General features: G+C 33.7%; 7 protein-coding genes across 7 annotated transcripts; 6 read left to right on the forward strand and 1 right to left on the reverse strand.

The window, feature by feature from the left end:
• Positions 1-188: 188 nt before the first annotated feature.
• On the forward strand, positions 189-2069 carry TPHA0M00360 (uncharacterized protein; the record flags this gene model as incomplete). Its single annotated transcript, XM_003687997.1, has 1 exon — positions 189-2069. One exon carries the CDS (start codon positions 189-191, stop codon positions 2067-2069), a length of 1881 nt encoding a protein of 626 aa, XP_003688045.1.
• Positions 2070-2467: 398 nt separating this feature from the next.
• Positions 2468-4984, forward strand: NAT1 (peptide alpha-N-acetyltransferase complex A subunit NAT1; the record flags this gene model as incomplete). The annotated part of the gene is made up of 1 exon (XM_003687998.1): positions 2468-4984. The coding sequence occupies one exon, from the start codon at positions 2468-2470 to the stop codon at positions 4982-4984; it is 2517 nt and encodes an 838-aa protein (XP_003688046.1).
• Positions 4985-5474: 490 nt separating this feature from the next.
• RTG1 (Rtg1p) lies at positions 5475-6038 on the forward strand (the record flags this gene model as incomplete). The annotated part of the gene is made up of 1 exon (XM_003687999.1): positions 5475-6038. One exon carries the CDS (start codon positions 5475-5477, stop codon positions 6036-6038), a length of 564 nt encoding a protein of 187 aa, XP_003688047.1.
• Positions 6039-6678: 640 nt separating this feature from the next.
• Positions 6679-8364, forward strand: SIR2 (NAD-dependent histone deacetylase SIR2; the record flags this gene model as incomplete). The annotated part of the gene is made up of 1 exon (XM_003688000.1): positions 6679-8364. One exon carries the CDS (start codon positions 6679-6681, stop codon positions 8362-8364), a length of 1686 nt encoding a protein of 561 aa, XP_003688048.1.
• Positions 8365-8672: 308 nt separating this feature from the next.
• Positions 8673-9569, forward strand: PRP11 (spliceosome assembly protein PRP11; the record flags this gene model as incomplete). The annotated part of the gene is made up of 1 exon (XM_003688001.1): positions 8673-9569. One exon carries the CDS (start codon positions 8673-8675, stop codon positions 9567-9569), a length of 897 nt encoding a protein of 298 aa, XP_003688049.1.
• Positions 9570-9631: 62 nt separating this feature from the next.
• On the reverse strand, positions 9632-11014 carry NUF2 (kinetochore-associated Ndc80 complex subunit NUF2; the record flags this gene model as incomplete). Its single annotated transcript, XM_003688002.1, has 1 exon — positions 9632-11014. One exon carries the CDS (start codon positions 11012-11014, stop codon positions 9632-9634), a length of 1383 nt encoding a protein of 460 aa, XP_003688050.1.
• A 905-nt stretch (positions 11015-11919) lies between these two features.
• NBA1 (Nba1p) lies at positions 11920-13182 on the forward strand (the record flags this gene model as incomplete). The annotated part of the gene is made up of 1 exon (XM_003688003.1): positions 11920-13182. One exon carries the CDS (start codon positions 11920-11922, stop codon positions 13180-13182), a length of 1263 nt encoding a protein of 420 aa, XP_003688051.1.
• Positions 13183-13250: the final 68 nt, after the last annotated feature.

Genomic DNA, 13250 nt, shown 5'->3' on the forward strand with positions numbered 1-13250 from the left:
TAAAATATTTCATTATAATATCAATTTCAACTAACTCGTTCAAGTAAGTCAGAATTTGAAAAATGAATGCATTTTAAACACAAGGTATTAAAATTTATAAGAATGTTTATATATTTTACGATTTCATATTTTTTGTTGATACTATATCGTAATAGCTATCTTCATTATAGTGACACTGGTACAGTTATATGCTGACGAGATTTCAACGACAACTTGTGACCATCAAACATTATAATTTAATGACCATCAAAAGAGAGATGTCCAGTAGTAATAACGAAATTGATGAGGGCAACAGTAATACTGACTCCCAAAGCACGTCTGAGTTATCTGAATTTGAGACATATCTATTACATGATAAAGCAAGAGCTAGACAAGAAAAATTATTCAAACAAATTAATCAGAATAAAAGAGCTAAAAGAGACAATTCTAAAATAACCCAAACAGAATTGCGTGATAAGGCTGGATTTAAGTTAAAAGTGGCTAATACAAATTCCAATAGGAATAAACAAGAGGATCCAGAGTTTGAGGTTAGAATTGAAGGACCGTTGAGGAAAATTACCCCATACTTATTTACGTATAAAACATTTTGTAAATTGAGATGGAGAGATCGTAAATTAATTGATGTGTTTGTTAACGAATTTAGAGATAGAGAAGAAAGTTACTACATCAAAACAATTGCTGCAGGTAAAGTATTTTTAAACAATGAACCAGCAAATTTAGATAGTGTTATTCGAAATGGTGATTATATCACACATCAGATCCATCGTCATGAACCACCAATAACCAGTAGGCCAATAAAAACCGTATTTGAGAATGATGATATTTTGGCTATTGATAAACCAAGTGGAATTGCTGTTCACCCTACAGGTAGATTTAGATTTAATACTATAACAAAAATCTTAAGAAAAAAATTAGGATATTCAGTTCATCCATGTAATAGATTAGATAGATTAACAAGTGGCTTAATGTTTTTAGCAAAGACTCCGAAGGGAGCTGATGAAATGGGAGATCAACTAAAGGCTAGAGAAGTTACAAAAGAGTATATTGCTCGTGTTGTTGGGGAATTTCCAATTGAAGAAACTGTTGTAGAGCTACCGCTAAGATCAATCGATCCAAGAGTATCATTAAATGCTGTTTGTAAAGGTAATGACGAAAATGCAAAACATGCTAAAACTATTTTTAGTAGAATTAGTTATGACGGAAAAACTAGTGTCGTAAAATGTAAGCCATTAACTGGTAGAACTCATCAGATAAGAGTTCACTTGCAATATCTTGGCCATCCAATTGCAAATGACCCTATATATTCTAATCCATCAATTTGGGGCCCATTATTAGGAAAAGGAGGTGTGGAGGATTATAAAGAAATAGCAGACAAATTAGATGAAATTGGTAAAACTAAAGTGGCTGAGAGTTGGTTTTTCTCTGATGCAGAAGGTGAAAAATTACTTCCAGATCAAAAATGCGAAGTTTGTGAAACCACCCTTTACAGTGATCCCGGTCCAAATGATTTAGACTTATGGTTACATGCATACAGATATGAATCCACTGAGTTAAATGAATATGGTGAAAAGAAATGGAGCTACCGTACTGATTTCCCTGACTGGGCAGTTGAACCAAATGTTAAGTATATGAAAATGGCATTAGAAGAAGCCAGAAAATGTGGACCAACAAGGACAGCATTCAATGTAGGTGCAGTACTTGTAAACGGTACTACAATATTGTCAACTGGTTATTCAAGAGAATTACCAGGAAACACACATGCTGAACAATGTGCTCTTGAAAAATATTTTGAAAAGAATAATACCAAGGTCGTGCCGGAAGGAACTTCCATTTTCACTACAGTGGAACCATGCTCCTTACGATTAAGTGGCAATGAAGCATGTTTAGAAAGGATAATTAATCAAAACGGTAACATTAGAACAGTTTTTGTAGGAACTATGGAACCAAACATATTTGTTAAAAACAATAAAAGTTTAACTAACCTAACTAAAAATAATATTGAATATGTCAAAATTCCAGGATTCGAAGAGGACTGCTTACAAGTGGCAACAATTGGCCATGAAAATTGATCAAATACAATCGTTGAATAATTCAATTATTTAAAGTGCATAATTAATTTCGAGGTATAGATGCAAATAATATATATAAATTAATATACTTATAGAGTACTTTTCTTCATGAATTAGTAGATTAGATGGTTATTGGCAAATAAATCTCAATATCGTGTTGAGTGACTTTGTTATTACAATACTTTTTTATGGAAACACTTCTTACCTGAACATTTGGACATCAAGATGTTGATGAATGTAACTTGATCCAAGACCATTAAAAGAAGTTATTACAAGTCAATTGATACTCTACATCTACATCGTCACTAGATTGTCAATATTTTCAATTAATATTCTTTTTTAGCTAATAAAAATACAAATTCTACCTTTGAATAAAGATCCAAAAACTACCGGGAAATATGTCAAAGAGAAGAGGTGCTGCTAAACCAAAGCCAAAGTCTGCTGCTTCTAAGCCTAAGGACAACAGCGGTCTTTTAGAGGCTTTAAAATTGTATGAATCTAAGAATTACAAGAAATCTTTAAAACTTTTGGAAGCCATTTTGAAGAAAGATAGTTCCTATGTTGACGCCTTAGCTTTAAAAGGTTTAGATTTATACTCTACTGGCGAGACCGAGGAAGCTAAATCTTATATCAACAATGCTATTAGCAAAATTAAAAGCTTTAAGGCCTCTCCAATCTGTTGTCATATTTTGGGTATCTATATGAGATCCACTAAGAACTATACTGATTCCATTAGATGGTTCCAAGCTTCTTTGGATAATGGATCCACGAATCACCAAATTTATAGAGATTTATCCATTTTGCAATCTCAAATTGGTGATTTCAAAGCTGTTCTAGCTTCTAGAAAAAAGTATTGGGAAGCTTACATGGGTTACCGTGCTAATTGGACCAGTTTAGCCGTTGCACAATACATTAATGGTGAAAGACAACAAGCCATCAATACTTTATCTCAATTTGAAAAGTTAGCTGCAGGTAAATTAAGTGAACCAGAACTCTACGAAAACAGTGAATGTATCATGTACAAGAATGATATCATGTATACAGCAGCTGAATCAAATGTTGAAAAATTGAATAAGGTTTTAAAACATTTATGTGATAATGAAAAAGATATTTTCGACAAATATGCTGTTCTAGAAAGAAAAGCAAGTATTTTAATGAAAACTGGCGAATTCAAAGAAGCTTCAAAAGTTTACAGAGCTTTAATCAAGAGAAACCCTGACAATTTGAAATATTATAAGTTACTTGAAGTCACTTTGGGTATTTCTAATGACAAAGGTTTGAAATTAAAATTATACAAGAAATTGGCTACATTTTATCCAAAAGCTGAACCTCCAAAATATATCCCACTATCATTTATTGAAGATGAAAATTATCTAAGAGAAAGCTTAAATGAATATGTCACTGCTCAATTGAAACGTGGTGTTCCAGCTACTTTTTCGAATATTAAACCGTTATATAGACAAAGATCAGATATCATTCCCCGGTTATGCGAAGATATCGTCACTGAATTTTTGGGGACTTTGGAAGCATCATCTGATCCAAGTGCTGTCATCTGGACCAACTATTACCTTTCTCAACATTACTTGTTTGTAAGGAACTATCCAAAAGCTCAAGAATATATTGATAAGGCTATTGAACATACTCCAACTATGGTTGAATTGTACATCTTGAAGGGTCGTATTTTGAAGCATATGGGTATGTTATCTGAAGCAGCTGAGGCTCTAGAAGAAGGTAGGAAATTAGACTTACAGGATAGATTTATTAATTGTAAGACTGCCAAGTATTATTTAAGAGCAAACGATATCGAAAAAGCTGTAGAAGTTGTCTCTTTATTCACTAAAAATGATGATGCAGTCAATGGTGTCAAAGACTTACATTTAGTAGAAGCTTCTTGGTTTATCATTGAGCAAGCAGAAGCCTACAATAGGCTTCATGTTGATTCAAAGAAAAAACTAGAAGAATTGAGAACTTCATCAGCTGAAGTCACTGAGGAAGACGAAAATGCAGATTCTCAAAAGATTAAAGAATTAGAATGGGATACCATGAAATTCCAAGGCTTATCTTTGAAAAGATATACTGCAATTAGTAAATTCTATCAACAATTTGAAGATGACCAATTAGATTTCCATTCTTATTGTTTGAGAAAGGGTACATCAAGGGCTTACTTAGAAATGTTGGATTGGGGTAAAAGCATCTACACTAAACCAATTTATGTTCGTGCCATGAAGGGTGCTTCACGTTTATACTTCGAATTAAATGACACTTTGAAAGAGAGAAATGATTCTGAGATTGTACCAAAGAAGAAAAGCAACACAAAGAACAAAAAGGACTCTTCGTTAAATAAACGTAAAGATCAAGAAAGAAAAATTGTTATGGCCTACCCAGCAGACAAAGATAATGATGAGTTTGGTGAAAAGTTATCAAATTCAAAGAAACCATTGGACGATTTCTTAAATGTATTTTTCACCAAATACAACAACCAAGTTACCGATGTCGATAAAGATTATGTTTTAGCATTCCTTACTGAATACAAATTAGGCAAATTGGCATTATCAGCCGGTGCGATTACCAAGTACTCCAAAATCGTGGGACCAAACGCTAGTATCATTGGTGCTATGGCCATCATCTTAGCTTTGGCCACGAGAGATGACCAACCATTTGAAGATATTGCCAAACAAGTTGCAAGAAAGGTATTAGAATCTGACTTCTCTTCCATTCCAATAAACGAGGTGAACAGCCCAGATTTCAACTTTATCAAGTACTTTAAAGATAATTACAAATTAGATAACGTTAATGCTCTACTATTATTGGACTATTTCCAACTCAACAAAGATGATATAAAACCGTTGATATTGAAGAGTATTGAAACTTTAGAACCATACAAGAAAATTTACATCTTAGAATACGAATTATAAGTCGCTGAGTCTATTCGGTAGCTTTATATGTATACCTAGAGAGAACAATCTGAAAACCCCATGTAGACGTATGTAGTTTATACAAATATGTGTAGTACCACTAACTCATAATTACTACATTTTATGAAACAATATTTACTGTTTTATTATAAAATACTTAAACCAGTTTGGTGAGATTAGTAGTGTTACTGAAATTTCCAAAGCTTAAAATTTCAGGAAAAAGCTAGTTTCTTACTGAAATCAATAATGAAAACTCAAAATCCTTTACTGAAAGATATAACAGTGGTAGCTAAGGTATTTATGTATTGCCATCTTTGTGAAGTGATACTTATAGTATGCAGACTGCGATATTGTTTAACTTTATAGACTGAATAATCCAAGAACGAGAACAAGTAGTGCGATTGCACATCAGCAAATTAGGATAGAACCTTAGCCCACAATTTCGAAACAAGAGAAAAATATTTTTACACCATAATCTTTATTGACAGCCATGACATCTGTTCCAGATAGTGTAGAGTCATTTAGCGAGACGGCTAACTCCAGCCAGCCTGCTAATGTTACAATTGAACGGTTACGTCGTGACAATATGAATGAAAAGATCCAAGAGATTTTGAATTTAATCCCAACAGAGTTTTTTGAAGAACATCTGAGAGCAAAATCAGCTTCTGCCAATACTTTAGAAGCGAATTCTTTGAATGACCAAATAAAAGCTAGCGGTACCAAAGATGGGAAACCCAACAAGGGCCAGATCTTGACTCAAGCAGTTGAATACATCATCCACTTACAGAATGAAATCGATGCCAACAACAGAGAAGAAGTAGACATGCTTGCTCAGTTACAGGAGTTGAGCAAACAGAAAGGAGTGATTGTCAATGATGTGAACCTGGAAAATACAATTGCAGAAGAAATGCTTGCTAAAATTGGCGTTGGTCCATTAAGTGCACAAAACGAAGAGAATAAAACCGACTTGAATGCACGAAAAGAAACCTCCAACAACCAACAAACTCAGAAACTAGAGTACGGAGGCTATTCAGAGTATGGAAATGGATTATAACATACTGCCCACTACCATTATCAAACTTTCCATAACCAACTATACATATATTCAAAACCAAGAGGAAACAAGTTAAAAAAAAATTAAGGGAACAGTAAAATCAATGGCATATAGTCTCTTACATCAAACTCCAGCAAGAAATTAACACCACATGCCATTCAACTTAACCTGCAGATAACATACAATGACTATATAGAAGCTGAAATAAATACTTTCAAGAACGACCAACCATATCTTAATATATATACAGCTCATCTCATCCCATCTCTGTCTTGTAATGTGTTGGGTTCTGGTCCTCTTCACGTGACACGCTTTAAATTTTTTTTTCAACATTGGCTGTGACATGAAAAGTCATAACTAACTTAACTGTCCAATATAAATAAATAAAACAATAAATAAGTTAATATATATTATAAGTAAATGTTAAATAGAGCAGTTTCTGAGTGCTCTGAGGGGTGAATTTTGGTAGTTATTATTATTCGAATCATTTGTTTCTTTATTTTAGAATTTGGGCTCGTTGGGGGGAATTTTTTGTACGTTTTGAGACCAAAGAAGAACACGAGAAAAAACCTATCAATTAAATTTCCATATCGACTTCATTCGAACAATAAGCTAAAATACTCAGGGTTCATAAGAAATAATGACAGAAGGTGAGCAATTGATTATGAATGGAAAGAGAAGTGCTTCTACAGACATTGATAATTTCCCTTTAAGTTCGTTGCAACGGTCGTCACAATCACAAGCGCAAACACAATCACATTCAGAATCAGAATCACAACAGCCTATAAAGAAATTGAAGACCGAAGATATTGAAGAAACCCAGGTTAGTGTGAACCACGGCAATGACGAGACAATCGACACTTGTAAACGGTTTCGTGACGTTTTGAAGCCAATTATGCCTATTCTTCCAATCAAAATCTATCAGGATCAATTGACAAAGAAGTATATCTTACCAAAATTTGAAAGAGGTGACATGTTAAATGCAAGGCTGTTTCTTAAGTTTTATGGCCTGCGAAAGTTTCTCGACTCATATCTACCAGAACAGTTGAACACGCTATATTTGTACCATATAATAAAACTGTTGGGTTTCGAGATCAACGATTCTTTCTTATTGACCTCCATATATAAGGTCATTGAGACAGATAATTCGAAAATAGAGCAGTTTTTCGAAGAAAATAAAGGTAAACTAGATGAAAATTATGAAAGATTATTAAGAAATATTGCAGATAATGAATCCGGAGACCCACTAGGTAAAAAACATGCTGTTCGTTTAGTCAAGGACTTACAAAAAGCTGTTAATAAAATTCTTTGTACGAGAATAAGGTTATCTAATTTTTCATCTCCAATGGATTTTGTCAATAGATTAAAAGAAGCCAAAAATATTCTAGTATTGACAGGCGCAGGTGTTTCTACATCTCTGGGGATCCCTGATTTCAGATCATCAGAAGGTTTTTACTCCAAAATCAAATATTTAGGTTTAGATGATCCTCAAGATGTATTCAATTTTGATATATTCATGCAAGACCCATCGGTATTCTATAATATCGCTCACTTGGTATTGCCTCCAGATAATATTTGTTCTCCATTACATAGTTTCATTAAAATGTTACAAGACAAAGGAAAATTGTTGAGAAGTTACACCCAGAACATCGATAATCTAGAATCATATGCTGGCATTAAACCTGAAAAGTTAGTGCAATGCCATGGTTCTTTTGCTACGGCATCATGTGTCACCTGTCATTGGCAGTTGCCAGGTGAAAAGATTTTTAATAGTATTAGAAAAATGGAACTACCACTATGTCCATATTGCTACCCAAAGAGAAAAGAATATTTCCCAACTGAAGTTGTCACAGAAACTGATAGTTCGGAAAAGATATTTAGTATTCCAAGCCAATTCGATTCAGATATGGGTCGTTTCAGTACTTTCAGTTACGTACAAAAATCTTGCGGTGTTTTAAAACCTGATATAACTTTTTTCGGTGAAGCATTGCCATCGAAATTCCACAAGACAATTCGAAAAGATATTTTGGAATGTGATTTACTGATATGTATCGGTACTAGTTTGAAAGTCGCTCCCGTTTCAGAAATTGTTAACATGCTTCCTGCACACGTTCCACAAGTTTTAATAAATAAAGATCCAGTTAAACATGCAGAATTTGATATATCATTTTTAGGATTATGTGATGACGTTGTAGCCTACATAACTGAACTTTGTGGATGGGATATACCGCATAAATCATGGCCTACATTGAAAAATACTAAATTCAATTGTATCGAAAATGATAAAGGTGTTTATGCGATTGCCCCAGAGGAAACTCCTAAATAAATATGTCAAAATTCAAAATCTACAAATGAATGATTTAATAATTTAAATATGTATAGATACTTTGTTAGATATATGTATGCAGAGTTTGTATCTATATAACTTTAAAACAATTTTTATTGCATATTATATCAATTTTGGAAAAAAAACCGAACTCATCGATTAAAACTTCAAATCTGTTAAATTTCAACTATATCACAACTGATAGTTAAACAATTTGAAAGTTATATAAAATAGTTTAAGATCAAAGGTGGCAACTGAGTATTTTATAGATTTCTATAATAGGACAAACGGTGATATAAGTGATAACCATGGATTACCAAAATAGAGCAGGTTCTAAAAAAGGTGCTGGTGGGATTGCTTCAGAATCTCATTCCAATTTACAAAGGCGAAAGAAGGTTGAAGAGTTATTGAGAGAGGGAGAACAGGTTCCATATACCTTCCAAGATGAAGGTATAAGTAATAACAATGTAGCATCTAATAGTTTAGCTAGGAAAGATCCCTATATATACAAGAACCACTCGGGTAAATTAGTGTGCAAATTATGTAATACTATGCATATGTCATGGACAAGTGTAGAGCGTCATTTAAAAGGTAAGAAGCATGGGCTTAGTGTATTAAGGCGTGAGAATATGGTTGATAAACACAAATCTAATATGAATAAATCGAATCGCAACGGTGAAGATTTAATGTTGCAACAGTTTCAAAAAGCTGTTGAAAAGAGAAGACAAGCTATCATATCGAATGGTATTGAACCTTTATGTAAAATTAGTAAAATAAAAGATGAGGAGTCTGGACTCCCTGGGATATCAATTCAAGTAGATTACAATACAAGAGGTGAGACTAATGGTTCTGATTTGAAAGTGGGAAAAGATTTAGAATATTTGAAACCATTTATTAAAATTGTCAACGGTATTGAGCTAGCAAAAGATAGTGGCACTGAGAATAATGATAAAAATAATAAAAAAAATGACAATGGTATAAATAATAATGCTACTACTGTTACAAAAGATGAGGATATAAATGATGAATATTTAGTTATAGCTTATGAACCATTTGAGAATATTGGAATAACGTTACCTCCAAAAGAAATTATACTTGATGCATCATCAGGAGATGAATTGAAGTCATTAGAAGAGCTTAATCAAAGATGCACATATTGGGATTCTGATTCTAAATATTTTTATGTTCAATTTTTCTTTAAATAGATGAGAAAAAAGCTGTGCTTTTAATGTTGTTAATGTACGCATGCGCATTTATTGTATTTTAATTAAATCTGCATTTTGTTTAACATTTTTTCCATATAGTTATTTATATGAGTTACCAGTAATGAATATTGATTTTCAATTTCATTAATTTCAATCTTATAATTATTTTGCATTTCTTCAATTTCCAATTCAATATTTTTTAATTCTATATTGATTAAATTCTCTTGAATATTTTTTTCACCTTCTTTAAATTCTTTTAAAGTTTCTTCATTATATTTTCTCTTTAAATTAGTTATGGTCGAATCATTCTCTAAAGTTTCTCTATCGTGTTGCTTCTTTAAATCTAATAATTTTTCATTTTGTGCTTCTAATTGATTATTTAATAACTTCAATTTATAACTAATATTTGACTTTAATAGCACTTCTAATTTTTCGTTTCTTAACTTCAATTGTTTTTGGAAATTTAAAAGATCTTGCTCATCTCTATTTTTTTGTTCTAAATCGGTGGATAATAGTCGTATTATATCGTAGAGCTCTTCGATTATATGTTGCAAACTAGTCACTGCAACTTTGACATTATTTTGTTTTTCTTGTAATGAAATTAATTTTTCATCGTAAATTTTTATTTGAGATTTAACATCATCAATCTTTCTGTTTATATCAACTATGTTTGCATTTGTGAATTTCTCTAGTTTTTTCTTTTCCGATTCCAATTCTATATACTTAAAATTAACTGACTCTAAACCTGTGAAAAGATCATTTTTAGTTCTCTTATAATTATCGTAATTATTCTTCAATTGTTCTTGAACAGCAGTCAATTTTTTCAGTTCAATTTCTAAAGCTGCATTTTCACTATCTAACCTTTTCAATTCCTCTTCATTATTAATCGAGTCAACAAATGGTGAAACGTTATCAAGTTCATTCGATGGATGTGATTTTATCACGTATTGGTTTTTGATATTTTGCAAATAGTTAAACTTGTGAAAAGTAGAGGTCAATTCATCTAGCAAGACACCAGATTTTTCAATAATATCTGTGCAATCTTCCATTTTCTCAACACGAAATCTAGCAAAATTAACCACAGCACTTAGTAACCTTTGCACTCTTAAATGATCAGGTTTGTATAGATCCATGATATTGAAATCCGTTACTCCAATATTTAAAAAAAACTTGAAACAGATCTTATTCAAAACCAATACATTTAAAACATTATGTTCATCATTATTGTCATTAGTAACTGATTCTTTATTAGCATTTACACCTAAAGTAAGCAGATGATCTGCTGAAAGACCCATATAACTTTCAATAATTTGCTTGTATAGAGTGATAATATACTCGGAAGTGGGTCTGCGAATGTTAACTTCATTAGCCATTGCAAAATCACATTTATGCAAAGTTAAAACGATCTCAGGAATATCCAGAATTGGGAATGTATATCTACTCATAATTTTAGTGCCTTGCAGCTAAGGGGGGTAGAACCAACCAAAAAAACACACACAGAAAATATAAAACAGTGTACCTCTGATGGGAGACCTCAATTGCACTGCTTGATCAAGTTAGCTGTACATTTTACTTGAATTAGTCTTTAAATCTGTATTATTAAAGCTTTGTTTACTGGTAAACCTTTGTTCACAAATTCATTTCGTGTCATAAATTTATGCCGCACGTGACATATAATGCGACCTTGCAGCTTAGAGGCAGAGGTGGTGGTGGTGGATGCGTTTGCTCGTTGCAAGAGACGATGGAGACCATCCATCGAGATATAAAGGACGCTATAGGTATCTAGATGGCCACAGTGATTGGACCACCACGTTCAAAAACACTGATTACGTACTGGGGTCAGCGAGCAAGCTACTTCGAGAGTCGTCAATTCCTCGAGAACTCAATGTCATCGTTGACATACCAATCTTGCTGCGTATTGCAAACGGTATGGGCTGGTAATCGAAGACAGAACTGCCATATATGCACCAAACGGACCTGCTTTGCATTGTTAGACCGATAAAGAACCTACCTTTGCTATGCTTTTCGAGAGACACTGCTTAAGGTTTTGGTCAAATGTTTACCTTCTTTCCCGATTGGGAAACATCTTGAATTCTCGAGATGCCCATGACTGAAACTTTTCAGTTGTATTTCCTTTCGTTACAAGCATTCTGTAAACCATTAACGCTTCCTGGACACGTTGATGCTTGGCCAGGTACTTATATCAACAGACTCACAACTCCTTTAAGAGCATCCGTGTCTCCTTCGTGTTTGTGGACCATAAGGGAGCCTGGAAGACTATTGCGAATAGCTACTAATCATATAGATTGGAGGTGAGAAAACTGAGAGGCATTATAGAGATTAAGAGAGTATGTCTTTAGAAGGCTCCAACAATGCAAATGATAAGTCGGTCAACACAAAGAGGTTGTCTCTGATGCTAGATTCCCTGCAGGCCAACGTGTCTGACAGTTCTGACGAAAGGGCAGAGACGGTAAAACCATCAACGGTTGAACAAGGGCCTATTTCCAATATGTTGCCACCGAATAATGGCATGTATTCTGTAGCTAATAGGTCAAGTTTTATCTCGAGCTATAGTGGTGTGGTTGAGGAAGGTATCGCGGTTTCGTTTATGAATAATACCAACTCTGGATCAGAACGAGACTCCAATTCTACTTTTGGAAACAGTTCTGAGACTGTTCAGAAAATTCCTTTGTTACCCACATTGCCTTTACAAGAGAATGTCAATAGTTTCATACCAAAGGAGAAAAAATCTGGATCTCAACAAGTGAAAAGATTTGATTCATTACCATCGACCCCTTCCCCAACACAGCTGGAAGCAATAACGGTGCAGAGATATTCATCGTTACGTTCCAGTAAATCAAACAAAGCTTCTAACAACCTGAAAACAATTCTAGTAGAACCAAGCACACCAACAGCAAGCAAAAATCAAATACCAATAATTCTGCAATCGCCACAAGAGGATACTGCAACTCAAATGCAAAAGGAGGAAGATAAGGATGAAAGTGACGACTCAATCCCTGAAATAAGAATAACGTCTAGAGTTAGCGACACAGATATGGAATCTGTTTCGTCTAGTGTGTTAGAGCCATTGCTCACTACAGTTGAAAGGGCCAACTCAGGAAAAGATCCTATCCGTTCAGAAACTAATGAATACAACCCATCTATCCCACCAAGAAACTCAAGAAGACCATGTTCCAAAATACATGTTCCTGAAGTGCTTGTAGAAAATGTAGAGAGTGAAACTTATGGCCATGCCGATGCTCCAAATTCTGATGAAATTCTATCCCAGGAACACTCTAAACACCCCCCACCTTCATCAATACAAGCAGAAGATGCCCCTGTTCAAAGAAATCTTGGAACAATTGAACCTTTTAGTCAAGTTGATCCAGACGCATTGTCAAGAATGATCAGTTTCACTAATGGGACACTAGTTAGTTCAGAGTTCTCGAAACTAGATATGCAGATGGAGGAGAAGAAAGTCCTTGAACAACTGGTGGATGCGTTGACAAGACTTGCTGCTGACATGATATCTGATCCAGAACGTTTTGATGAAGGAATACGAAGAATGGATAAAGCAACAAAAGATTTAGAAGGATTCTCTGAACATATATAAATAGATAATGAGTTCTGAAAATCCAAGCAACCTTACGAACAGACAATACAAATGCATAAGTAAATAAT

This window comes from Tetrapisispora phaffii, chromosome 13, assembly GCF_000236905.1.
Source record: "Tetrapisispora phaffii CBS 4417 chromosome 13, complete genome".
NCBI lineage: Eukaryota > Fungi > Ascomycota > Saccharomycetes > Saccharomycetales > Saccharomycetaceae > Tetrapisispora > Tetrapisispora phaffii.